Source organism: Manacus vitellinus, unplaced genomic scaffold, assembly GCF_001715985.3.
Source record: "Manacus vitellinus isolate BGI_N305 unplaced genomic scaffold, ASM171598v3 scaffold_1_pilon, whole genome shotgun sequence".
Lineage (NCBI taxonomy): Eukaryota > Metazoa > Chordata > Aves > Passeriformes > Pipridae > Manacus > Manacus vitellinus.
In genome coordinates, this window is record NW_021939396.1 from 50,817,836 (window position 1) to 50,845,534 (window position 27,699).

At 38.9% G+C, this 27,699-nt stretch overlaps 1 protein-coding gene across 6 annotated transcripts in view; it reads left to right on the forward strand.

Annotated features, from left to right (window-relative positions):
* Nucleotides 1-23,069, forward strand: part of PTPRM (protein tyrosine phosphatase receptor type M) — a 351,616-nt gene extending 328,547 nt beyond the window's left edge. For all 6 annotated transcript variants that reach the window (XM_029959314.1, XM_029959310.1, XM_029959312.1 and 3 more), the window contains 10 exons: nt 1,637-1,753; nt 6,310-6,464; nt 6,780-6,915; nt 7,495-7,644; nt 8,115-8,288; nt 10,513-10,644; nt 13,716-13,841; nt 15,579-15,742; nt 17,743-17,878; nt 22,173-23,069. In XM_029959314.1, coding sequence (XP_029815174.1) covers nt 1,637-1,753; nt 6,310-6,464; nt 6,780-6,915; nt 7,495-7,644; nt 8,115-8,288; nt 10,513-10,644; nt 13,716-13,841; nt 15,579-15,742; nt 17,743-17,878; nt 22,173-22,226 — 1,344 coding nt within the window. In that variant the 3' untranslated portion in view covers nt 22,227-23,069. The remainder of the gene's footprint in view (nt 1-1,636; nt 1,754-6,309; nt 6,465-6,779; nt 6,916-7,494; nt 7,645-8,114; nt 8,289-10,512; nt 10,645-13,715; nt 13,842-15,578; nt 15,743-17,742; nt 17,879-22,172) is intronic.
* Nucleotides 23,070-27,699: the final 4,630 nt, after the last annotated feature.

Sequence of the window (27,699 nt, forward strand, 5' to 3'; positions counted from 1 at the left end):
TCTTTTGAATATTTGAAGTGTTTGGGGTTTTTACACAACTCGTTTAGGTGCATATTTAAGTAAGCCACATTTACATGTATTAAAAGATCCATTTTAAATTTTCCCTTTGGTAGGAAAAAGACAGAAACCATTCCATGCAGCAGATGTGTAACAGATGCCACTCCTAGCACGTACCGCACTACTGGATGATGCCCAGATGCAGTGGTGATAGCATAGCTACTGACATAATAAAGCAGAGTAAGAGAAAGACATATAAGTAATGTGTCAGCTTCCCTGCCCACCACTTTGTCCACACAAATCAGAAGGAGGAGAAAATTCTTAAGTCTGTCAGCTATCTACATTGTCACATACAGTCCCCACAGCGACCCACTTTAAAAAAATAGCAGAACAGTGCATGTTGTATACAGTAAGTACTGTGAAGTCTATCCCATCTAGATCACACCAGGGCCTAGAAAATCTGAAATACAGTTCAAAAAATACACCTCCTTTCCATCTCCCAAGATGAATTTGCCAAGAACACAAAACCCCAAAAGCCTAGCGATAGCAGTATGGGAGAAAGAGGAGTTCATCTCACCTAACCTCAGCCATTAAAAAGCCAAACAGCTAGGTGAAGGCAATCATCTAACCTTTTTTCATAGTTAACAAAAATAAATGCACCTCTAGAAGGCATTGGTCCTACTCATTTTAGGTTAAGCTAAGAGTGATGAATCCTAACCATAGTGGTTGGGGTTGTCTAGTAAATTAATGTTAAAGCCTGGACGTAAAACTCACCTCCTGACTTCAGTCATCGAGTTTTGCTATTTGACCTCTCATCAGTTCCTTTGGAAAGTTAATCTGAGAAAACAGGTGCTTTTCTAACAGTAGAGAATCATAAAATATCCTGAGTTGGAAGGAACACACAAGGATCATGAAATTCCAACTCCTGGCCCTGCACAGGACAGCCCCAAGAGTCACACCATGTGCCTGAGATCAATGTCCAAACGCTTCTTGAACTCTGTCAGGCTGTGACCACTTCCCTGGGGAACCTATTGCAGTGCCCAATCACCCTCTGGGTGAAGAACCTTTTGCTAATATCCAACCTAAATGTCCCCTGACACAACTTCAGGCCATTCCATCGTGTCCCGTCACTGGTCACCACAGAGAAGAGATCGGTGCCTGCCCCTCCTCTTCTCCTCATGAGGAAATAGTAAACTGCAATGAGGTGTCCTTCCTGTCTGCAAAACACTTTCATTATAGAAGGGAGTAAGATATTTTTGAGACAAATCACCACCTAGAGGTTGAGGAAAAAAACTTTCTGGTGGTAGTTGTTCCTCTGGGCACACTTTGCTTTGGAAAGCACAGGAAATGAACTGTTACTGTAACTGAGTTGTGCAGGGTATAAATATCCCTTGTGCTTCATACAAATTTGCCTTACTTCACTAACCACAACACAAAGCTTACCTGCAACTCTGAAAACTGTCTTAAAAAAAAGAAGAGGCAATGTTCCTTAAACATTAATCATTTCCATGTGCAGAAAATGTGACTGTTCTGTGCATGATTGCATTTTAAATCAGAAATCATTGCACAAAATACAGAATGGATTCAGTGTGAACCTTCTAAAATAAATGAACCTTAATTTATTTTGTATTTTTTAAAGGTCAAATGCTGCAAATACTGGCCAGATGACACAGAGATATATAAAGACATTAAAGTTACCCTAATAGAAACAGAGCTCCTGGCTGAATATGTGATTCGAACATTTGCTGTAGAAAAGGTAAGTTTCCAAATTCAGTTTTCTTAAATACAATGATGTCTGCTGAAGTAACTTATATAGAGATTCGACGAGGGAAAGTTAAATCTTTCGACTGACATGCCGGGTTTGTAGGTTTTTTTGGGTAAACGACTACCGCCCTCTTACGGTAAACTGTGTTTTTCTTTAAATGCAGCAACTTCTATGTGCTTTTCATCACTTTTGGCCCCTGCCTGAGTTAGAAAAAGTGTTCCAAGTTAATTCCTTGCCTAGGAGAAATCAAAGCCTCCCTCCCAACAATCAGTTGAAAAACACATTCGTGCTGCTTTCCCATCTTATGTTCCCTGCAATCATTTTCTGTCTGTACCAGAGGCTGCATGCAACATTATTCAGAAGTGGTGGAGAATACTGCTATCTGTTGGGCCAGTGTGTGTTCCTGCTCTGCAGAGATATATTTGTAACAAACTACTTTTCTTCTGAAGGCAATTTACCTTTTCATGTGGACTCTGTCTTTATATGGAGAATTCCAATCAGTGTGTTGCATTATTGTTTATTAGAATAATACCATGAATTTGTTTGATGCTTACTAGAACTTGTAGCTCTCCCTAACAGCTTACAATATATGGAAAACATACAATTAACAAAGAAGGTACTTACTGAAGTGAGCAGGGTCAGTCAACGCTGTCACGCATTTTGTGTCAATTCAGCAGTTTCATTCAGACTTCAGTAAAGAACAGAAATGTTTTAATGGTACACATCAGGACTCATCTGAGTTGCAGAACACCAAGGAAACAGCCTCTCTGGAAGACTAGATGTTCCTAATGGCACAACGATGTTATGTTCCCTCAGTATCACCATGAGTAGATTTTCCACTAATTAGCTTAGAAAGCTCCTTTTGATTTAGTTGCAGTTCTTGTGAAATGCTGGTTCTCTGTAATGATGAAATAGTATTCAATTACGGTTTTGAAGAACAGAATCTTTAGCATCAAAGAATTCTGCACCCAGGTAGATGAAACTGCCAAAAAGATGACCCAACAGGGTTTCTGTACCTACATTCAGAGTAACAAAGGAATTAGGTTTTTTTCCTGTTTTATTCTTCAGTCTAATACTTAAATATGCATCAAAACAGGAACCTGAGGCTAATGATAATAGAATTATGTGGTTTGAATGAACTGAAATATTGTATCATGTTTACCACTATACATATTGTACATTGAATTCATTCAAGCCTGTTGTTTCCTTCCATTTAGGTATTTTTAATAAACAGATGAGAAACGGTGGCTACACTTTGAAGTAGCTGAAGCACTGGTTGATTTCTATTCTGCAAATTTTAAGCTTATGCTTTGATGTTAGCTTTTCACTTCTTAGCTGGGACTGAAAAAAAGACCTAGAGGATTTTACAGTTGAACATAACCAAACTGTCTTGAATAAGTGCATTAGAACAGATAGAGATAAAAGGCACTAAACATTTTATTTCTTTTAAAAAATCTCCATTTGAAAAGATTTTATTTAGACACTGCTTTTTAATAGTTGGTAGTTTTTCAGTAAGCCTCTAAAAGCAGTGTCAGTGTAGTTTGAGTAAAGTACATTTGTTTTTACCCTATTTTCCATATTTTTTAACTCTTCCAGTGGTACTGGAAGGTCAAATCCATACATCTCTTCCACCAGAATTCTCAAGTTTATATTTTTGATGTACTGGGACTGATGCTTTTCAAGTTCTCAAAGTCAAGCTGCATGATGAGACAGAAAGCACCCTAAGCAAACATGCAGATAATACCAAGTGAAAGATGGTGTTGGAACACTTATCATTGGAACCTCAATTCCAAAAGACTTGAAGATTTGGCTAACAGGAACTTTTGTAATTCAACAAGAAAAAAACGCAAAGTTCTGTGCCTTATATGGCCTAAACCCCAGTGTCAGTACAGACTGACATCCGGCGACATCATCTGAAATCCAGAATAATTATGGATTTAGCACATATGAACTGCAAAGAAGAGGGTTAAGGGAACTAGCCTTGTTTGGTGTGGTAGAGATGAGGAGGAGGAGTAAGGAAGATCTAATTTCAGCCTGCAACGACCTCAAATATGTTTAGAAAAGTAGAGGCACCAAATTCTCCACTTTTGTCTCAGTGGTAGTAGGTGACAAAGAAAGAGTCAGTGGCCAAGAAGTTGCAGTATGGAAAACTTGCACTGGAAACACTCCTTCAGGAGGAGAGCAGTGCAGTGCTGGAGTAGGTTATCCAAAAAAATTGTGGAATCTCCATTCTTGGAGGTCATCAGGGCTCAGCTAGGCAGATTTAGTGTTGCCCACAGACCCACTCTGAGTCGGAAGTTGGACTGCAGACCTCCAAAGGTCCCTTCTGACCATCTTTTTTGTTAATCACATGCTCCTGAAGTACAGTTTAGAAGTTGATTTGTTTGAAGATAAATTGATCACTTATTTTAATTTTTTTTAAATGGATATTGAGTAGTAGGGGGATAATGCTAAGAAAATTAAACCCAAAAGTGCAGCCTGATTCTGAAGACCACTTCCTAGATACGCTTTGCATTGTGTGAATGAGCAGTTCCTTTGGAGCAGTTCCTTAACAGCACAATAGTTAACTCAGATGAATTAGTCATATAGTAACACAGAGCAGCAGCATAAGCATTTGTAGCATTTTTTAACATCCTAGGGTTTGTTAGCAATGTACACCATTCGTTTCAGTGGAAAGAAAAAGTAAAAAATACAGTCTTTCCAAACTGAGCATATGCTTTATGATTCATACAGTTGTGGTGCTATTTTGGGTTTAGAAACCAGCAGGAAACTACAGACATGAAAATCGTTCTTTCGGAGGTATAATAAGGAAACTCATTATAAATAAGTACCCTATATGCAAAACCCTCTCTAAGTAGCTGTTATCAACAATAGACAAAAAGGCAGTCAGCATGACAGACAGCCTTTTCAAAACTAATGCACAAGATACACAGGACATAACCTAATCTGTGCAACAGCTGGGCACATTGTTTTGGAGGGGCAGTTTGCTTTTTGTAAATTGTTTGAAAATTTGGGCTGCATACAGCATGAAGTATTTGCATGGAGCACTCACTTCGGTCCTCAGCTTATATAGTCATGGCATTGCTATTTTGTATGGGATCTTTGTTTCTTAAGGGATGGTGAGCAGTTGTTATAAGCAATATAAAAGTGTTTGAGACATGGATACCCTACCTACACACAGCTATTTAAGTTGAAGGCCTTGTTTACAGTAGCAAAGAGATGTGTTAACTAACACACTCTGAAATCCTCAGAGTACAGAGACCAAATTGCATTCGAATGTGTTTGCTAGACTGTCTTAAAATGCAAATTGTTTTGTCTATTCCTGGGTTTCAATATGCTTTAAAATTGATTTTTAGGAGATAAGGTCATTTCTATTGCAAGGATGTGATCTCCTCAGTCTACACCACTGTTGCATGTGCACTCAATCCTGTCCCTTGCCTGTCTTTTTGTGTCACAGTTTCCAAGGGAGATGAGATATTCCTCTGAGCAAATGCCCTGTTTCCACATACCCCCAGCCTGAGCTGTCAGACTATCAAAGACTCCAAGATACACCAAACTATCCCCAGTCACATAGCCCTGGCATGGCCAAAATTTCTCAACCATCGAAAATCCCAGACTATGCATACTAGTAATAAATTAGGAAGCTTATGTTACTTATTATGCAAACAGAGTAAGACCTTTTATATGCAAACCAGCTCAAGACAGGAAATATGTCTTTAAGAAGAAAAACTGTAAACTATAAACTATTAATATTGTAGACATTTAGTCTAGCCTAAACATGATATGCCATAATTTTGCTGTTTGCTGATGAAGTATGTATGATGGCCTCCAGACTGTGGATTTCTCCCAAGAATAAAATATTGGCAGCTACATTTTTAGAGGGGGAAGGGAAAATACAAGCACTAAGAAAATAAAACTTAGCATACACACTTCTAATATCCAGACTGCTCCCGAAAGTCACATGGGAAATTACTTACACAATCAGCTTCTCATTCATACCTGTCTCACTGTATCTGTGTCCTTGTGGACTGTGGCAAATCATCTGAAGGTTTAGCATGTGCAGGACTACAAATGCAGCCCCTATGATTGGAGTTGCAAAAAGGTTTCTTACTATTCAGCTGTTTCTTTCAGACCAATGAAGGAGACAAATGATAAGGAAAATCGTGCTGAAGCTGTAGTTCCCCGAAGTCAGCAGCAAAGCTCCTGTGGAGAGCAGTGGGGAAAAAAGTCATCTGTACTCTATGTTCAGCCTTGCTGCTGACCTATTCTGTGATCATGGCATGCATCTTAGGGCCACAGTTTGCAAAGCAACCTAGTGCTTAAATATAGAGATGAGCATCTATCTTGTTGCTAAAGGTTTCTAGCCAATCTAGTGCTTACTTAATTTGGTTGTAAGGCTTTAAAACCAGTTGATAGCTAAACTTTGAACTTGCTCTCCTGCTATGAGAAAGCTCTCCAACAGTCTGTACAGACTGTGTTGGTAGGGGGTGGATGCTTTTCAGCAAGGCTCAGGCTTTTGAAGTTTTCGACCCTTGCCTTTTCAACAGAGAGGTGCCCATGAGATTCGAGAAATACGTCAGTTTCACTTCACTGGCTGGCCAGACCACGGGGTACCCTACCATGCAACAGGCCTGCTGGGATTTGTGCGGCAGGTCAAATCCAAGAGCCCACCAAATGCTGGCCCTCTGGTTGTTCACTGCAGGTTGGTAACATAGAAATCTCTCTGTTGTGTTTTGTGCTAAACCCAGGACCTACTTTTGCTTCTCCTGTACTGTGTCATCCCCACACAGGTTGCTGAAGCCACTGGAGCTCTACCCACTATAAGTATAAACAAGAATACGTATATATGAAATATGCAATATATAAACAAGAGTAAATATCAAGTCTGAAGTCCTGCAAATGCCTAGCTCAATTTCAGTAATCATCCAACTGATCGAGTACCTGTGAGATGAACCATTACACCTCACATTTCCAGTACACACTGCCAAACATTAACTATGCTTTTCTTTTACTTCAGTGCTGGTGCTGGCAGAACTGGATGCTTCATTGTTATTGACATCATGCTAGATATGGCAGAAAGAGAAGGTGTTGTAGACATATACAATTGCGTGAGAGAGCTTCGATCCCGGAGAGTTAACATGGTGCAGACCGAGGTATTGTTAAATCTACTGGAATACTGCTTTGCAAAAACAATATTCTTCTAGCCCATAAAGATAGAGCTTTGTAGTTGGCACCCTCCAGAAAGTAGTTTATTTAATCATACGCAGAAAATAATCCCCGCAAAAACCCGAAGAATTCCTGCCCAAACAACTGCACAGTTACACTGCATTGAAGGTTCACTGTGGGGTTTTTTACAAAAAGGAAAACCACGAGTGTTTCCTCTCTGGGAAAGATTCATTCTGGAGTACATCTAGTTGAGGCTCAGTTATGTGATAGCACCTACAGATCTGCATAGAGGAATGAGAATACCAGAAACATGCTGAATTTTATTATGGAATGTTACTGCACTTCTCTAACTACTTGTAGTTAGTTTAAGTCAGTCTTTCTATACTAATTTCTAAATGAGTGGGATAACATTTTATTAGCTGTGGTTATTCCTTCTGGTCTTGCTTCAGTGCTGTTAAACTCAAGAGAGAAGTAGAAACCATATTAGTTGTTATTTTTTATTTACAAAAATACTAATACCCTAAGCTCTCTCTGTCAGTAACTATATATATTAATTACTTTACCAGGAACAGTATGTATTCATCCATGATGCTATCCTGGAGGCCTGCCTTTGTGGAGACACATCTATTCCAGCTTCTCAAGTTAGGTCTGCTTACTATGAAATGAATAAACTGGATCCTCAAACTAACTCCAGCCAAATCAAAGAGGAATTCAGGGTAAGTAGTGGCTAACATTGCCTAGAAACCATAGTTTATCTATACTAAAGACTTCTGCTTAATTGCTTGTTCATAACCATGTGAATTGTGGACCAGATCTGGGAGGGAAGGACTGCAAAAAGGGAAAAATAACGTCTGTCACTGCTCTTGACTGATGCTGAATCATGAAAGAATGCAATGGGGTAGTAGTAAAATATTCTTTTTACTCAAGGGAAATATGTTGATTCTTTCTACTGTCCTTTCTCTAGAAGGCAGGCTACTCTGCAGCTCTCTTTGAGGTTATTTTTCAGATCTGTTTGCTTCCAGGATTTTTTTTTCTTCCAAACCCTGCTGACTGTGATGTGTTTTCATTTCTCTGCATATTGATTCCCACTGAAACTGAATGCTGAGCTGATCTATTCTTAAATATTTTGGGTTGGTTTCACTGCTGTGGTAATTTTTTCGGTTGTGTTGTTTACTCTTTTTGAAAGACTTTAAACATGGTGACTCCGACACTGCGTGTAGAAGACTGCAGCATAGCGCTTTTACCACGAAATCATGAAAAGAATCGTTGTATGGATGTTCTGCCTCCAGACAGATGCCTGCCTTTCCTCATAACGATAGATGGGGAGAGCAGTAACTACATCAATGCTGCACTGATGGATGTAAGTCTCTACTATGTCATTAATAATAAAAAGGGAATAAGCAGCCCTACAAACTGAGCAATGCCAGAAAATGGAAGTCAGCATAAGAAGACTGAAATCCTTCTAGCTTGTTTTGTTTTCCAAAAGCATGGCACAAAATCTTTAAACCTCCAAGTACATTTAGGATCACACATATGTTATGTCACAGCCAAGGTTCCAAAGCCATGCGCAGAGAGCAATTTAGGGAGTTTTGATAAATTAAATCTGTCTGGATTTCTCCCTAGTGCTTGAATTTTTAACCATCTGGCCTAGGAAAACAAGAGTTACCTATTAAGAGATTAAGGCAGTTAAATAGAATAATAAGGTTTGCAGCAATATTTCAGTTCCCTTTGTTTATAATTTAAACAGTAATTAACAAAAAAGTAATTGTCTGTCAGCACAAGATAGTACACAAGCCATTACTTCAGTCTTTCCATTTATTTCTGTTTGAATGAATGGTTCCTCTTCATGTGTGTGTGGATTTTTTTTCCAAGCGCATCTATGGTAATTCTAATCTGCTAATAGAGTAACAGTAAAAAGACACTTAAACTGCCTTTACAGTCTGTAGATATTTGTAGTCTATTTTTGATGATTTAGAGCTGTAGTCATTACAGTTGTCAAACACATAAACAACAAGAAAACAGAGGTTAGCAAAGAACTAACACATTGTAAATGGCCTTTTTAAAAAGTGAAACTAGGGTAATAACAGTTTATAGCAGTTTTTGAATTTCTTTCCTTCCAAGTTCTCAAAGCCTTTTCCAAAAATAAGCCTAAGTTCAAAACACTCCTGTGAAAAGGTAGGAGTAGTATCTTTATGTTTGTCTATGCAGAGAAACTGAGAACAAAAGTTTAAGTGACTTCTATAGATTCTCAGAGTAGGTCAATGACATTTCATATTAGAACAGAGCTTTCTTAATCGGCAATTTTCCAACCATGCCCTTATATTGTCTTCTTTCCTGGAGAGTTCAGCACCATTTGTTCTGTGAATTAAGTAATGCTCAGAAAGAGCCGTCCCTTAATATTTGCTTTGAAGATTCTTCCCTCTTTCACTGCTGAAACATCATCTCTGAAAGAGAGATCATAGAATCATAAAATATCCTGAGTTGGAAGGGACCCATAAGGATCACAGGATCACAGAATTTTTAGGGTTGGAAGGGACCTTTGGAGATCATCTAGTCCAACCCCCCTGGCAAGGCAAAGTCACCTAGAGCAGGTTACACAGGAACACCTCCAGGTGGGTTTTGAATGTCTACAGAGAGAGAGAGACTCCACAAGTTCCCTGGGCAGCCTGTTCCAGTGCTCTGCCACCCTCAATGTAATGAAATTCTTCCTCATGTTCAGGTTGGAACTTCTTGTGTTTTTGTTTATGGCCATTGTTCCTTGTTGTGTTGCTGAGCACCACTGAAAAGAGCCTGGCACCATCTTCTTGGCATCCAGCGGGTCAAAGTCCAAATCCTGGCCCTGCACAGGACAGCCCCAAGAATAACAACACGTGTCTGCAAATAGCTGATCAGATTGTATCTCTGTTGTGGTACAAATGCTTCAGTTCAAGGCCTGTAGAGACTTCCCCCCCTCCTTAATGAAGGCAGGGGCCCCCCATCCCAACCATGGCTCCAGTATGGCCACGCTAACCTTCTACTCAGGAGGATGTAAGTGAAAATGCTAGTTTGAGATCCGCAGTGGAAAAGTTCCAACAAACAGCTCAGTCAATGACATATTCTGGTACTAAAAGAAACAAAGAGCACTAAAATTTATCCCCTGGGTATCCTCAGTGCTGTCAGATAGACCAGAATTTCAATAATATTTCTGAAAAATAACTAGATATTTCCTTTCACAGGCATCATTCAAATTTAGAGCTAAATGCAAACATCGAAGATTAATCTGTCCATTAGCAGCTCAAAACAAACCCGTTGCTCAAAATTTTGTATGAGTTGAATTGGAAGCAACTCTATGATTTTACTCTATGCCTGTGGCATGAAATACATTTTAGAAATATAACATCTGCAGAAGTTATATTCTGCCCAAACGCGATTTATTAACTTTGAAGCATATAAGATCTCAAGAAAGAGCTGAAAACAATATATTAATTATATAGGAAATAGCAATAGTGCTTTTAGTCCCAAAGTTTTGGGGCTATGACTGACATTCTGCTAAATGAATTTTTACCTCTTACCATTCTTCTCATTGTCTCGTTACTTCTTTGCAGAGCTACAAGCAACCATCAGCTTTTATAGTTACACAGCATCCTTTACCAAATACCGTCAAAGATTTCTGGAGACTGGTCCTAGATTATCACTGCACTTCAATAGTTATGCTGAATGATGTAGATCCTGCACAAGTAAGTCCAGAAAACTGCTTCATTTAAAAGAGTAGAGCTAGTGCTTCAGCATTTCCCAAGAGCTTTAGGATGTAATTAGTTTTATAAAACAACATTAAATACTTACATGCTAAAAAATTGATCTGTAGCTTGCGGATACACTTAGGGAAAGGGGAATAAATCAGACCATCAGCAGCTTCTCCACCAAAATCTTAATGCACACACACATAAGTGCATGCGCCTGTAATTTATTCTAAGAGAACATGGTTTGGGAAGAGCTGCTAAAACCCAAAAATGATGGCTGTGAAATTCTGACTCGTCTGAAACGTACTAACGATAGCCAAAAGTCACAAACAGAAGCCAACAGCTATTCATTAGCCTGCCTGATACAGGTCAATGACCTTGGTCTGCTAACCAGGGAAATAGATGTTCCCAGTGTGAAAATCTGTGTTGTGTTTTGCACAAAATTATGTCGTCATTAGCAAGGAGATAGGATCTAAACAAGATTGGAGACTAAGCTTCCTTCCTAAGAGAAAACACGGCAATGGAACATGTGGGGGAATGTAATTACCTTACAAAAGGGTTGTACAATGCTGTAGATGTTGTTCAGAAAATTGGAAAACCGAACCTACTGGTTTGGCAGTTTAATCACTAGGATTAATCACTAAGCGTCCTAGAGCCTGGGTCGCAACTGTGCAATTCCAAGTTCTTACACAGATATAATTTCCTTAGTTCCAAAAAATCGCACCAACCCTTTGCTGGAATAATGTGGTGGTAATCTGGATTCCTAATATGTAGATATTTGTTAATTATTGGTTAAGAGCAATTATAGATTTTTTATAGAAGACTGCATGTCATTTTTATTTGTGATATGATCAAAAATCTTTTTAGCTTTGTTCAGTATTGCACACACTTAGAAAAAAATTTTAACATGTAGAATTTGTTTTTAAAAGATACTAATCTTCCGTTTGGTCTTTCAAAGGAACTTGTAGGAATTCTACACGCTATTTTAAAGACCGAATTTCTGATTTCAAGCCCTTCGCTGTCTACAGGGAGAAAAAATAGAAATGAAAGACAAAACTTTTATTCATGAATCTAAGATTATTTTCTGAGTGAATAAGGAAAGACTCAAGGGAGTCAGGCTGTTAGGGACTGCTGAACAGAGTTTTTTTAATTTGTCAGATGTGTTTTGAATTTACAATAGGGCATGGCTATTTCAAGCATTTATTACCCTCACAGGATTTAAAAGCTATTGGGATATGCAGTTAATGCACCTGCCTCTGCAGTATGTTAAACCTTTTACCTCTAATGTGAGTAACAATCTTTTCATTAGGAATAAATCTCAAAACCCTCAGAGCAAACAGAAGTGGAGAGAGGGCACAGCTTATTAAAAACACGCATTACATTCAGATTTATTAATAATTACTCTTATCATTATTATTTATGTATATATGAAGTGTTTAAAGTTCTGTTTCGATATTACCATTTATGTGGATTGTTATGCTCTATTGGGAAATGAAATTCAACCCTCCACAGTGACTCTGGCTTAAAGAGAGTTGCTAGTATCACTTGCATGCAAAATGTGCAGACCTAAATGCTTTTGGTTTCTTTAGAAATTGAAAATCTTGGCTTCCTAAAACAGCTCCAGCAAACATCTTTGCTTTTTATCATTTAAGTATTTTTCAAATATCTGCAAAGCAGTATTCCTGTGTATTTGGAACATGTGTCCTAAATTGTGCACATGTTAAATGATCTGAGCACTGGAATTTGCACCGCTTGTATGCATTTTATTTTGTTATCCTGTACACTAGCATGTTTCATAAAAAAAATTTGTGAAAGATTTAGACAGTATTTGGAAAGCAGTTTGCTCAGCAGACCAAATCATAGAGGGGGGTTAAAATAAATGAAAATATGTTTTTCTACTTGAAATTCCTGGTTTTAACTTGTTAAAGTGATCTCCTGCAAATCAGACCCTGTTTTCATTTTAATTGATGTAGTAAATGATTATGTTTTCCTAAAATGTAGCCATCTCTAAACAGCTTTGTTGAGGACTAAGTGTTATAAGAAATGCAAAACAACATCTGGAGTAAATGTGATTTGTCAGCTCTGCTCTGGATCACCAACAGCAATGCAGCAGAATGAAGACCACAGCTGTTTTACTGAATGAAAATAAAAAGTTCCAAATCTGACATCAATGCTTCTGCAAGCAAACAAAATTTCATGAGTTCATATTTAATTTTGGTGAATGCTTACAAAAGCTATATGCTTGAACTGCTCTAAATATCCCTGGCAAAAAAAAAAATCATTAGGATTTTCATGAAAAAAAAATGGACAGGCAGAGTCTGTCTTCAAAAACCTCCTTTCAAAGTGTTGATTTAATCTTTAAAGTATTAACATAGATGATAATTGGTTCCTGGATTAAGCCATCATATATTATTAGAAACTAAAACTGTGCAAGATAATGGTAATATTACTTTGTGATCTTTAGGTACCTAGAACTAGTGGCTTCTGAGCACTGAAGAAAGCATGATTATATTTTCAGGTGTCATTCACAGAAGAAATTAGGCAGTTGTTGAAAATTTAAAGGAATGCTGATATTAGAGGATATCATTGGTCACGGGTGAAACAGATGTGAAAGTTAAGTCCTCAGTTTTGAGAATTGATGAACCCTTCATAGTATAAATCACACATTCTAATGTAGCTTGAACTAATAGTAACCTTTCAGGGCAGTTGGAGATACCAGGCCTTTGGTCTTTAGGCTCCACGCTGTCTCTGAGATATGGTAATACTTGTCAGTATCTCCTGTCTTGTCAAAATGCATTGCAGAATTAACATTGAGTGTCAGAACTGTTTTACTCCAAATACCAGAGAACAGCAAGTGCAGCAGCAAGAAATAGTATGTTCAGTTACATGAAAAGGCATTGTAAAAGCAGAGTGCTCAAAACCGGTGGAAGATTTTGTATTTTATAACGATATTGTACTAGAATTTCAGTAATACATGTATCACAAATTAAAATACAAAAAAGTATGTTGAGGCAGCATGAAATTCAAAATGATTAACCGTATTCTTTTTTGTTCGTGGTCTTCTATAGCTATGCCCTCAGTACTGGCCAGAAAATGGAGTACACCGGCACGGTCCTATTCAGGTGGAGTTTGTATCAGCTGATTTAGAAGAAGACATAATCAGCCGGATATTTCGAATTTATAATGCAGCCAGAGTAAGGATGTTATTTGCAAAACAATTCTGTATCAGTAGATGAATTGACTCTACTCAAACCAAAAAAATGAAAGTTAAACTCACATAGAACCATTTTCATTTTTCAGCTTACTTATTTGAAAGCAATGGTGCAATACTGAGTCACACCATAATGAATGAGAAAAAAATCCTTCTATGTATAAGCAAAAAATATTTTAATGCATATCATAAGTGTGTTAAATGCAAATGAAATAAATGCAGTATTCAGACTGTGTGGTAGCCAGGAAATGCTGAAACTGGTGCTGTTTTCAGCAGTTTGAAATGGGCCATCTTGCATATTTGTATCTTGTGTCATGTGAAGAAAGCTGTGCAGCAATACCAGGCATGTTTTTCAGTAGCAGTCCCAAAGTTAGTGTACATCCTGTCCCACTAAACACACTTCATAAAATATGTAAGAGCTTCAGAGGGGCAAGTGGGTTCTCATATCGAGCTTTTATGCTCCCATAAAGGTAATAGAAGACTAAACGAGGCATGTCTTTCAAGCTGAGAGGAAAAAAGATTTCACTGCAGACCAGGCATCTCTTCTCATCCAGGGAGCCTTTGCATTGGGCTGGTATCGATCAAAAAGAGATCTGGTACCTCTCAGTACAGTGAAAGACTCCAAAAGCACACCCAAAAATATGCTAATGTCCAAACAGGGAAACAGATTGTAAACTTCAAGATACTTCTTTAATACTATGAAGGCCTGGTATTCTCAGTAAGTGTGGCAATATGAAAACACAACCTCCAGCATCGTTAATGTGAGCTTCAGCAGGCGCTGGGCCTGGCTGCTCTGTGCTTTGGGAAGAGGGGCCATCAGCTGAAAGCAACTGGACAGGAAATCAGTAAATTCCAAATTTTGACATAAAGCAGACAAAACTGGTTGGAGAACATACCTAATGCTGCATCCAGTTTGGTTTATTCCTGTATCTTGTTAATCTTACATGCTCTCTATTAACTCTTACTCTAGAGAATAAAATGTAATGTCAGCATTTCTGTGTGTTGTTCATTTTAAGAGTGGCACTAAAATGCCCTCACTTTGGACAAAAGTGGCAAATTGTAGACTACAAAACCAGTTTTCACATGCATGTTTATTATGCCCTTTTCAAAGGACTAGTTTTCTGCCACTAACACTTGTTCTATGCTCCTTTTTTTTTAAATCACCATAAAGCAACTGTTCAGTAACATTTCACCAAAGGGGTTCTGACTGCTGCAATAGAACACAATAGAACAAAATATAGGCAGATATATGTTATAAGCCAGAAACATCTGAGGGTTCTGTTTGGTTTTTTTAATGTTTCCTGCTTCAAAATATCTTGAAAGCTTTTGACCTTTCTTACAAAAAAAGACAGAAACACATAAACGTTCTTAAAATTGCTGAAGCATGTATGTGAAAAGGGTATATAACTGAAGTTGTGTTGCAGTTCCATCTTTGCTACCAAGTTCCTGCTATAATATTAATTAATTATTTACTTGATCATGCAGCTGTATTATTGCTCTATTCCAGACTATTTGTATAGCACCGTATTTAAAAATTCTTGTTCTGATAACTTAGTTGGAAATTAGAAGTCATAAGTCCTCAAGAGCAGTTGAAATTACATTAGCAGTTTGTTAGCAATCATCTGTTTGAACAACTTTCCTTGTTGATTCAAATATCTAAATTATTTCCCCCCCCAAAAAATGCTGTTATTTTTCCTGCTTTTTTTCTGAATCTCTACAGCCCCAAGACGGCTATCGGATGGTGCAGCAGTTCCAATTCCTGGGATGGCCCATGTACAGAGACACTCCGGTTTCTAAGCGCTCCTTCTTGAAGCTGATCCGTCAAGTGGATAAGTGGCAGGAAGAATACAATGGGGGAGAGGGACGCACAGTTGTACATTGCTTGTAAGTACTGGAAAAGGAAGAGAGAAAGTAGGAGAATACTGTTACAGAATTTATGCCAGATTTTAAAAGATTAGTGAAGAGATGAAGAGGCATCTATCTATTCTGGAACTGCATAATACAGTATTGCATAATTCCCTCTCTGTCCTTTGTTAGACCCCTGTGAGAAGATGATGGGTACAAGTCAACTCTATTTTATATAAAAATGTCCAGGGACTTTTGCAAATGGAAAAGTTGCATATTTATTCAGAGTAAATCAGAATTGTACCTTCAGAACAATGTACCTTTTATTTCTAGAGATAAGAACTGTAGAAATAGGTAGCATTGAAGGGTGATTTCTCTTCCACTCATAAAGCACGGAAGCAAAAGTGGTGTGATAGACCAGTTACGATGATGCTGTAATTGCCTTACCTTTCTCTAATACTGTTATATATTTTTGTCCTCCTGTGATTTTGTGATCCACTGATGCAGACTCTCATCCACTCTGCCACCATCCTCCTTTTGATGTGGTTTAATACCTGTACATGCTGTTTGCTCTCGGCAGTAGCCGATCTTCTGAGACGAAGTCTTCAGTGCTTGAAGTTATATTTGTCTTCCTCCAAACATCTGTTTAAAGGTGCTGCCATGATGGAGAAGGGTCATGGTAATAGGAAAACCATGTTCAAAAGTTGGGACCCCATGTTAGAATGATGGAGGAAAATCTAAGAATATAATAATAATTCCCAGTATCACTGACCTTGAACAAGTCATTGCTCTTCAGTTTCTCCATCTGTAGAATGGGGATAATAATACTTTCATCAAAGAAGCATTGTGCAGTGTGATTAATTAATGTTTTGAGATCTTTAGCTGAAAAGATCCTTTTGAAGTGCAAATTACTGTTATCTCTGAGGTGGTTGATGATATTAAATAGTTGTACAACATCACACATGCGTCACTTCCAGGCAGTAAAGAAAGAAAAAGCTCTAATATAATCCTTTTAAATTACTTTATTTTAATTAAAATTCTCAGAGTCCCACAATATCAGGCAATGTTTTGGCAGCAGAGAGCATTCTTTTCATACTGCCTGGATGTGACAGATGTGCAATGTTGTATCTTCCTTTGAAAATCAACCATTTGCGAAGCTGGTTTGAAAGACCTGATACCTAACTAGTCTGCACTCTGGTAATTATTAAGGTTTATTATTTTCGGTGAAGCGCAGCCTGAAAATTCTGATTAGAATTGCGGTAGAAATAATGGGGTTTCCAGAAAGAAAGAGATTCTCTTGAAGATTAAAAATAACCACGGATAAAGTGTTATTAAATGCTGTATTTGATCATGCGTATGAGCATTTGTGCCTGGCTCCTTTGTTAGCAAGTCACTTTGGGTTCTCATCCTCTGATACTGTGGGTGGAGGGGAACTAGATACACTTTTTAAAAGCAGTCCTTTCGAAAAAAGTTATCCCCTCTGCCTGCTGCCAGTGGGTGAGAGCATCAGCCAGGGGAACATGGCAGCAGCAGCCAGTGCCATACCAAGTGTGCAGCCACCAGACAGACTCCCACAGATGAAATTTCTGGTGCTTTTGCTGTTCCTCTGAAATGCCCTTGCATCCAGAAGCAAAGCACTAGGATCCGGAATAAAAGAACTCAGAGATTCGCTTTCTCTATAACATTTCCAGGCCTGATGCTCATTGCAACCATGTGTGTTTACAGTGCAAAGCAGCGTTGAACTGAATCTGAAAGGACTTTGTCTCTAGTGTTCACTAAAGAGTGGTGTAAAACTCAGCCATTCAATTCCCTTCAGGCTGTCAGCCTGCTGAATTCTGAATCACAGCTTTGAGATCTTTCATCACATTAATTTCAATTAAAATGTGTGTTTTGCCTAGAGTTCAGTAGCCTTTGAGGCCAGGAATGCTCTGTGGCTTCTCCCTGCTGGAACTCATGCGTTCTGTAGCCATCCCTGTTGCTGTACAAACTTGTAACATAGACTCAATTGTAACCGAGCCATTTTATCGCTTTTATTGTAGGAATGGAGGTGGCCGCAGTGGGACATTTTGTGCAATCAGTATTGTTTGTGAAATGCTTCGACATCAGAGGGCTGTTGACGTATTCCATGCTGTGAAAACACTGAGGAACAATAAGCCTAACATGGTGGACCTTCTGGTATGAGCTTTTTAACTGCACCACTAAATAGAAAATGTTCCTTTTTCTCAGAAGACTCAGTAAGATTTCCAGGATTTGCAATGGGAGTTGTTCACAAAGCAAGCAAGTCATTTTCAAAGGGGATAATGAAGTCACTTCACTTGTAAGAGTATTTTTACACTGCTTTTTTCCCAAGGAGACTTTGTCTCCATTCGTTTGAATTTTTTAAGAGTTTTAAACTTTCAGATGAACATCCTTATTAATTTTCGTTTCTAGCAGGCTGAGCCAAGTGGAGAGCAGCCCTTGCATGGTAGAAATAATAGTTATGTAAAATGAAATGCCAGATTTTCAAATTATATATTTTATAAATAGCTTAATCGCCTAATATTTATCAAAGCCATGAATTTCAGTTTGACATCCAGAATATTGCATTTAATTATGGTTGCTCTATCTCATAGAAAGATTAAAGAAGTTCAGAAACAGGGGGCCATGTGCAATTATTTTCCTAGAGAGTGTTTTATGAGCTTTTTTTTTGAAAGGAGAATTGCTGAAGTGCCAGCTGCTATGCCAGAAGAGCTGCAGAACAGCTTAAACCAGCAGGTTCTTACACTCCAGTGTGTAGTTTTGTACTTGGGGATGGGTGTAGTGTAATAACCTGTTCTGAAACCTGGGCTATAAAAGACACTGTTTTACAACATCCTGCTGCAGAGGTGGCTGCTTAAGAGGCAGCTGTATTTGATTTAACGTCATAGTCAGGAGGAAGCAGCATCTGGGTGCTTTCAGGGATGCTAACCCAATCCGATCCAATTTTGCAAGTGCTGGTTAAACAAGTTTGGGTCATTTTGGCAACTTTTCTACAGCATGCCCAGGGTGAGGCAGGAGGCATCTCCCTAAGATGACCCAAGCTCTTGTAATTTTAGGGGAGATCCCCCCTCAGGTGAGCTAACAATGTCCAAGTGCAAAACACACTGGAGAATGGGCAGAAAGACTGAGGTTTTCAGGTGCATGTGGAGATGGGCAGGGATATCCACCTCCCCACCACATGTATCACTGTGCCCCATCTCTCACGTGGAAGAAGAGATGTGGCTGCCACCACATCCCCCATCTCAGTGCTCCCTTCCAGCCTGCCTGTGAAGTACAAGACCCTCCCCTGGCCCTGCTCTGACCAGGCACATGGAAAAAGACCAGATTTTGTCAGCTATGCAAAGCAAGGAGCGGGAATTACAAGCAGTACCATAGGACCATGAGCCAGCAATGTGGAACTGTGAATCTTGAATCAGCGAGAAACTACCAAGCTTTCACTAGGGAGGGAGCAGCTTAGTTTGCTTCTTTTCCTCTAGTTTATATTCTCAGGAGGAGAATCATCATGCTGAGAACCATACATTTTTATTTCCTAGATATTAAGAAAAATGTCCTACATCTTCATTCAAGTAGTATAGTTTGGACAGAGACTTGGCAGGCCTGCTGTTCCCCATTCTCCCAGAGCTCAAGTCCACAGAACACACTGATATCTTATTCATTTATTTTATAGAAATAAAAAAGAAAATTACCTGTGTGAAGATGTACAGTTGAAGAAAATACTCTCTATAAATTCCCATTTGTGACAGTTCTCCAGCTATGGATTTGTCAGGCAGTTGTCTCCATTTTGCAGAAGAGAATTTTTTTAATCAAAAGCTAAGTGTTTTATTTTAGAATATAAAAGTACCTTTTAGTAAATTGAGAGTGTTATTGAGAATATCTGGAAGGCATTGAAAGGCCTTGTAGGGACTTTTTTTTTTTGAAATTTCAAAGCACTTGTGAAGGAGATCAGTATTGTTTTTCTTATTTTACAGACAGCGAAATGGAGGCAGGGGACAATCAGAATTTTCCCCATTATCACGTAATGCACTGACTGAACAGAGTTAGAATGACATCTCTTCAGTCTTGGTCTGCTACCTTGTAGGAACAAATATTTGAATTAGCAAGGTTTTGATTTTCAAGTAGATTGCTTCATGGTATAAGGGAATTGCGACACATGATTTTTTTTTCCCACTCCTGTTACTGAATTTATCCTTTATGACCTTTCTTACATTAATCTGTCTTTGCCTCAGTTTCCATATCTGAAAAGTGAGAACAATAATATTCATTTACCTTGTAAAATTTTATGGTAAAAGATTAAATGCTCAGAATCATGACAGTATTTCACAAAAATAGTTTTAAGACTGCTCTATCAATACCTGTTGGACACTTTCTGACAAGCTAAAAGGCCATCTTTACATCCATACTTAGAGATTCATCTCTTATTTCATTGAAACCTTTGGTTTTCCTCCAAGTGTAAAAATTTGAATACCACATCCATACAATATGGAAATCTATGAAGTTTTTCAGCCATCATACAAGGTAACACTTGGTATTACAAAATCTCTATTATGGAATGCCCAGAGCATTTTGTGATAAATGTTGTTCTACTTACCTGTAGTTGTCCTAGAAAAAAATTTTAAATATACCTTTTAATATCCACTGTCAAGTGAATAATAAAAATGTACAAAAGACACTCATGAGTGAAGACAGTGGGAAATAATATATGTTTGCTCTTTAAGACAGGTATCCTGTTTACTAAAAATGACATTTATTCAGCTGGATCAGTAAATCAGCATAAAATGAGCATGGACGATTGGAAGTGGATGAGTGGCTGATCTCTTGTTTTGATCTGTTTTATAGTTACAGAATAATTTCCATTTATTTAGAAACATATATGCAATAAAAGCAGAAAAGGGATTTACATAATACTCCTTTCCTTTCTACTTTTTTTTATTCTTTTCTCATTCTGAAGAAGGCACAAGCAGTTTATGGAACCTTGCAGCATCTTAAAACCTCACATACAACTCATTTATGACTTAGGTTATATGTAAACCTTAGTTTCTTTTAAAGTCAAACCTCTCAACAAAAGAACTTGGAAATGGTCCATGCTTGTTGATGGCCTTTTGATTATTGTAATAGCACGTGGTCTTCCACATGTTAAGGTGGACTCTATTCTCAGCTAAAATGTGACCCAAAGACACAAGTACAGGCCAAAAGACTTAATCCTCTAAAATGTTTACTTCAATGAAAAGAGTAATTGTCATCTTCCTACTTGTGATGTGGGGATGGGGAAGGCTGAGTGCTGTCAGCTAGTTGTCTGTTGTTGTTCCTAGATGACAGTATGTGCCTAGTTATCTTTTCATTAATTGATTAAAGTGCATAAGTGAAAGAGGCATTTCAGTATCAGAAATAGTCATAAAACTGGCAGGTGTTTCCAAACTGAATTTTCAAAAGCCAGAGCCCTTGGATTCTGGGAATCTGCACCTACTGTTTCTTTCAGGTTTTTTGTTTCATTTGAATGTTTATAGTATTGTGAGTAGCAAGAATGAAAAAACAAGAAGGATATTTGTGCATATACAAAACTGTGAAGGCATCAGTGACTGCATCATTTAAAAGTTGCATCATTAAATTTGCAGAGTGGGCAAAGGTCAGTCAAAAGCATTTGGCTTCTCTGTTCTGCTGAAGATGTGAAGAGGGCCAAGGCATGACCATTTGTCCCTGAAGGATGCAGACTGGGTTTGCATCCTTCAGGAAGGGGATTTCCCTAGGATTTACTCTCTTTCCACACAGTTGCAAGTAAAAACAGCAGGTCTGTGTTTGGAGCACAGGGATGGCCCCGGAAAACTTACTCTGGGTAAAAGAGAGCTGTTAAGAACCTAACTTGTGCATCATGGTTAATTGTTAAAAATAAACTGGAATGAATTCAAGTAATTTAGCTCAGGCTTGATCTCACAAGCCTGTTGTACTGGATAGGGGACAGACTTTCAGATTGGGTCCGGGCTGCATGTAGAGGACCAGCAGTAAGTGGCTCTTGCCCTGAAATGTAGCAAGTGTATGAGTGACATTAAAATAAAAGTTACAATCTGGGAACCACTAAACACGGGATCTATTTTAAGATAAACATTTCCAGGGAGGAATTTCAATAGCTCCAATTCTGGTAAAGGGCTACATGAGCATTTTGACAGATGACAGAAGGGTTGCAAGTCAATGTGCTTACATACAGCCAGTTTTTCTCATGCAAGTGTATTAGAGCAGCTGAATACACATCTAGCATAAGCAGTACCGTAAATTACCATGTGTAGTGTCTATTGTCTGGTTAATATAAAGATTTTCTTATCTGAATATAAATTGGATTTGCAAACTGGTTCCCATTAACGACAGCTGATAGTAAATAATTTCAACAGAAGAGAAATATTGATCCCCTTAATTAAGTTTCTTCAGTAACTGACTTTGTGGTTTTCTTTTGATTTTTCAGGATCAATACAAATTCTGCTATGAAGTGGCTTTGGAATACTTGAATTCTGGCTGATTGTATAAACAGCACAGACAAAGTTCCTCCTTTCACCACCACAAACAAAGCAAGTCGCTTCATGATATCTTTGTAAATGAGATGAAGACTTCTCAGTGTTATGCTTATACTGCTTTGTATAATTGGCTCTTTTTAAGAGCCCAAAAACGTGTTTATAAAACCGCTTGCACTGCCCGTTTCCCACCATAATGCCGCTGCTTGACACCCATATGAACGTACACCAAACCACATGGCAGTTGTTGAACACCGTATTCATACATAGCCATTGATGTGGTGAAGCAGCATAGTCCTCTGGTAAATAAGAGAGCACAATTATATTCTTATGAAGGAATTTGTACTTTTCTGTTATATTTCGTTGCCTGTGATTCTCAGTTATTGTCACAGCCTAGTGTACATTTCTGTTCTGTGGAGAATGCTGTCTGGCATTTTGATAATATATTATTTTAGTTATATTTGTATTCTAACACGTGCATAATAAATTAATCATATGTAGCTTATCTGAACTAACAGAAAGAAATGTACCAAATCATGTTAACTTTGTTGAGTTGTAATTTCTATCCACTTTGTCCCATTTCAGAGAGAGAATCTTGAGTGAAATACAGTTAGGAAATGCAAAATACAGGATGTTCAGATTAATATATCCAAAGCTTTTTCATTTGTTTATATTGTAAATATTTTTTGATTTCATCAAATTATTTATTCATTAAAATGATTTTTTTGTGAAGCACAGTGAGTGACAATCATTTTTATTAAGCCCTGGAAATGCTTACTGTATGATAGTGTAAACATTTGTTTACCTTGTATGGATTCTCAGCTCAATAAATAATTACATACATGATAAAATCTCGTTTAATTTAGTATCTCTTGGCATCTGAGAGCCTTCAACTAAGCCTCTTTTCAGATTAAATCTAGTAAATACTGAGCTACCTCCAGAGCGTGTTTATTATGTTATCCAGTGTTGATCCAGCCAATAGCAAGGTCATAGAATCATAGAATCACGGAATAATAGAATGGAAAAGACCTTAAAGATCATCTAGTCAACCCCCCTGCCATGAGCAGGGACATCTTCCACTAGGCTAGGTTACTCAGAGCCACATCCACCCTGGCCTTGAACACTTCCAGGGATGGGGCATCCACAACTTCCCTGGGCAACCTGTTCCACCCTCACAGTAAAGCACTTCTTCCTAATACCTAATCTAAACCTACTCTCTTTCAGTTTGAAGCCATTCCCTCTTGTCCTCTCACTACATGCTCTTGTAAAAGTCCTTCTCCATCTTTCTCCTAGGCTCCCTTCAGGTACCGGGAGGTCGCAATTAAGTCACCCTGAAGCCTTCTCTTTTCGAGGCTGAATAAACCCAATTCTCTTAGCCCTTCCTCATAGGAGAGGTGTTCAGTTTGTGTAATCAACTTGGTAGCCCTCCTCTGGACTTGGTCCTACAGGTTGATGTCCTTCCTGTGCTGGGGACCCTGCAAGCCAAATGCAGCACTCCAGGTGGGGTCTCACCAGAGCAAAGTTGTGCCATGCCAGTATATAAAAGAGATGGAACATATGTTTCAAGATGCACGTGCACAAATGAAGAACCTGAAAGATGCCCTGCTCTGAAGAAGAGATGATGTTGGGCTAGTGGTGCTCAGTCTTGTCACAGCATCCCTCTGCAGCCCTGGGCATTCCCTGCCATTCGCTCTGTGTCTGCTGCTGCTGCTGCGAAAGGGGTGACGGTGCACTTGTTCTTGGTAAGAATGACTGCAATTCCTCTTCTTAAAGATGTTAAAGATACCAATACTAGAGTGACTGGGGGGGGGGGGGAAAGTTGTTAAAAATTTCATGAAACTACTGTTACTAGAGTTGTTGTCAGTACTGCCACTGGACAAGTTAAAGCATTAAAGCTCTTGCCTGTCCTACGAATAGCTTTACTGACCTTCCACTGCATTTGAATGGTTCCCCTTTCTACGAAGCACGCACAGGTGTCTGAACATGCTGGGAATTACCTGGTGTTTATGGATGCAGGAGGTGCAGCAACAAAGCAGCAAAAGGGAGAAATGAGCCAGAAATGGCTTGTTCCACCATCTGCTGGAACTGCAGAACTTCGTCTCATCCAGAAGTGTCAAGGAGACATTGCAGGCAGAGCAACTGCTCAATACTGAAGCCTTCCAAAGCTATATGGGAAACCAAATTCAAGGAAGTGTCAGACTGCACAGTATTTCAGCTCTTAAAATGATCCTTTTAACGTGCTAGCCATCTGGAATGGGGGCAGTAGCTATATAAATGTATCAGTCAACATGTTTTGAGAACCTCTGAATCTAACAGATCCAGCTTGGACAGAATGACTCACAGCTTGTCAACTCCCAGTTCAAAACCACTCCCAAAATTCAGATCTGAAGACACGAGGATAGGTTTCCTCTGCAGCTGGAAAGCATCTCTTTTAAAATTGCTTTAAAATGTAGCCGGCACATACTGGCCATTGCTATAAATTGCACAGAGGTACTGAAGAACTTAGCAAAACCAACCCCAGTCCTGAGAAGAATGATGGCCCTTGGATAAACCTTCAGCCTGTTGCAGAATGTGCTCTGATTCATTTTAGAAGCCTAGTGTTCAGAAACAAAATCAAAACCTCTAACATCATATTCCTCACAACCATCTTGACAGACCAGGTATGCCAGCCAAGCATGCTTCTTTGTAATAATTATGGTACCATAAAAAGTTGGGATCTGTGATGTATCCATTGAAATACATGTGGGCATGTCCAGTGTTTCAAAAAGTATAAGTAAGACAGATAGTGTGCCAAAGGAACCCTTGGACAGAAGGTGATGCCAGCAATGTGATCCCAAATGTGAATGAGATTGAAATGGAGCAAGAATTGTGGGTATCTCTCCTGAAGACAGAAACTGCCCATGTCAGACAGACATTATTCCACCTGCTGTACTCTTGCAGACATTCCTTGCACAGGTAAGTCTTTGGTAGTGAGGGATGGAAGGAGTTGAGGAGAAAAGAGGTTTGCAGTGTTTCTTATTGTTTTACTGATATTTCTCTTTTTTCCCTAATTCATTCCACATAGGCATAAGTCAGAAGTTATAGGGTATATGTTACAGTCTGTCTGATGTGGTTCGAAAAGGCGTTCTGTGAACTACAATGCCATAAAACTGGAGCCAGCTAAAGAAAGCACAGCAAGCAGCTTTGTGTCTTCATTCTCACACTACAGCTATCAATCAGTACAAATGATAGAGAAATCCAGGCTTAGGTAAAACAATATTTTGGCAAGAAGAAAAAACAGGTGAAGATGGTGAGACATCTGGAGTACCTCTCCTATGAAAAAAGGCTGAGAGAGCTGGGGTTGTTCAGGCTGGAGAAGAGAAGACTCCAGGGAGACCTTACTGCAGCCGTTCAGTATTTAAAGGGGGCTTACAGGAAAGATTGTGACAGACTTTGTAGCAGGGCCTGTTACAATAGGATGAGGGGTAATGGTTTTAAACTAAAAGGGTGTCAATTTAGATTAGATATTAGGAAGAAATTTTTTCAAATGGAGGTGGCAAAACTGGAATGGGTTGCCCAAAGAGGTGGTAGGTGCCTGGAAACATTCAAGGGTTCAGGTTGCACGAGGTTCCGAGTAACTTGATCTAGTGGAAAGTGTCCCTGCCCATGGCAGTGGGTTTGGACTACTGTATTCCAGTGCAAACCATTCTATAATTCAGGAGTTAGGAACAGAGAAAATATAAGGAATCAGAAGGGAGGAGAAAGACAATATCAACATGGGGGGTTGGTATTCAAGAACTTTGAAAGTCATCTGGAATGTGCCATTTTAGAGGAGACAACAAAAGTGGCAGCCACTGTAAGTGTTAATAAACCAAATTCCCTTTTCAGAAGAAAGTTACACAAATGCAAGCCCACTAGAGCTGCAGAACTTAGGGAGACATCAGTCTGAGTTTGGAACAGAGGAAGGGATGTTTTCTTCAATGCCCAATATATAAGAGGTATATAACTGAATAAGAAAATACTTTAAATGGTCAGCCCTATGTATCACCCAACTCATCATCTCTCTGGGACTTGAGGTAGATGATTTTTGTTAAGCTATTCTGAAAGAACAGCAGTGGGGATGGTGAGAGAAGTGATCACATGCAGGTAAGCTGTATCTTTGTAACATCAAGGCTCCTGACAGATTCCTGGGATTCTTTATCAGCAAAATGAGTTTGTCACTGGCAGGTACCTTCATGGAGTACTAACTAGCTTAAGGACTACATCTAGTAAGGTTAAAAATTAAAACAGAAAAAACTTCTTAACCAGCTGTACGCAGTGTTTCTCAAAAGGGTGTCTGTGCCACAAAGAGTTGATCTGAAGGTACTATGCAGCATCAAGACCATCTTCATTTTGGGTTTCTCCTTCATCTGGTTAGGGCTCATCTTTAATCTCTCTGAATTTTTTTTCTTTTTATTTCACTGTATATAGGTCTTCCCCCAGGTCCAGCTGCTTACTGTGCATGCTCCTTCTCAGTCCTTTAATGGCATGTAGCGAAGACATAACAGACTTGGTTTTGACATGTGGCAATGAAGATAAATTGACACTTCCAGCAGCAGGTATTCCAGGCATTTTCCTTTGGAGAGGCCTGTAGAGGCTGTAATGGCAGTAGCAAACCTAAAGCCCCTTGGCATTACTCACTCCAAAACACTCACAGCAAGATCAGCTCCTAAGTGTCCTTTCATTGTTGTATTGTGTCTCATCTCTTCTCCCCCTGCCCTCTCCGTCATATCAAGGATGACTAAAGGAAAGTAAGTTTCAAAGTTTACTTGAGTTTTTACAGCCTCATTAGCTTTCTGATTCAAAGGCAATTTGGTTGCTCTACCTCCCAAAGTAACTTCAAGAAGTCGTGCATTTGCTTTCAGAAGCAGCAAGGTATGTTGGCAGATCACTGTAACAGAATGATTTGTCAGATTATTTTACATTTATTGTTGGTTTTACATGTTTTTTATCAACTTGGATCCTTGAACTACAAAATCTCATGCAGCCCATATCTCACGTGAGACATGAGGCTTTATTAAAAGAAAAATAAATTAGGAATGGAAGAAAATTTTACAGCTTAGGTCTATTGTGTGATGCTTATTAAGGAAGATAATGACCACTGTCAATTTTAGGGGCACAGTACCAGTAAAACCCAACAGATCATGTGAAAAATAATGTTCTTTCTAATGCATCTCATTTGTTTGGTTGCTTTTGTAGACCTTGTCTATATGGTGAAACTGATGGGTGCATTTGCATTGCCTCAGCCAGTCGCATGCTCTGCCTACCGGAGCTTTCTGTACACCACTGGCATGAAGGGGCTTGTTCTGCACACCCCCACTCAGCTGGCGACAGTCCCCTTCAGCATCCCAGCCCACATTAATGGAGGAACCTCTCCAAAGCCTTGTCAACCCTTTGCAAACTGCAATAAACAGCAACAGCAAAATGCCTTCCTCACTTCTGCTGGGTATTTCCAAGCAGACT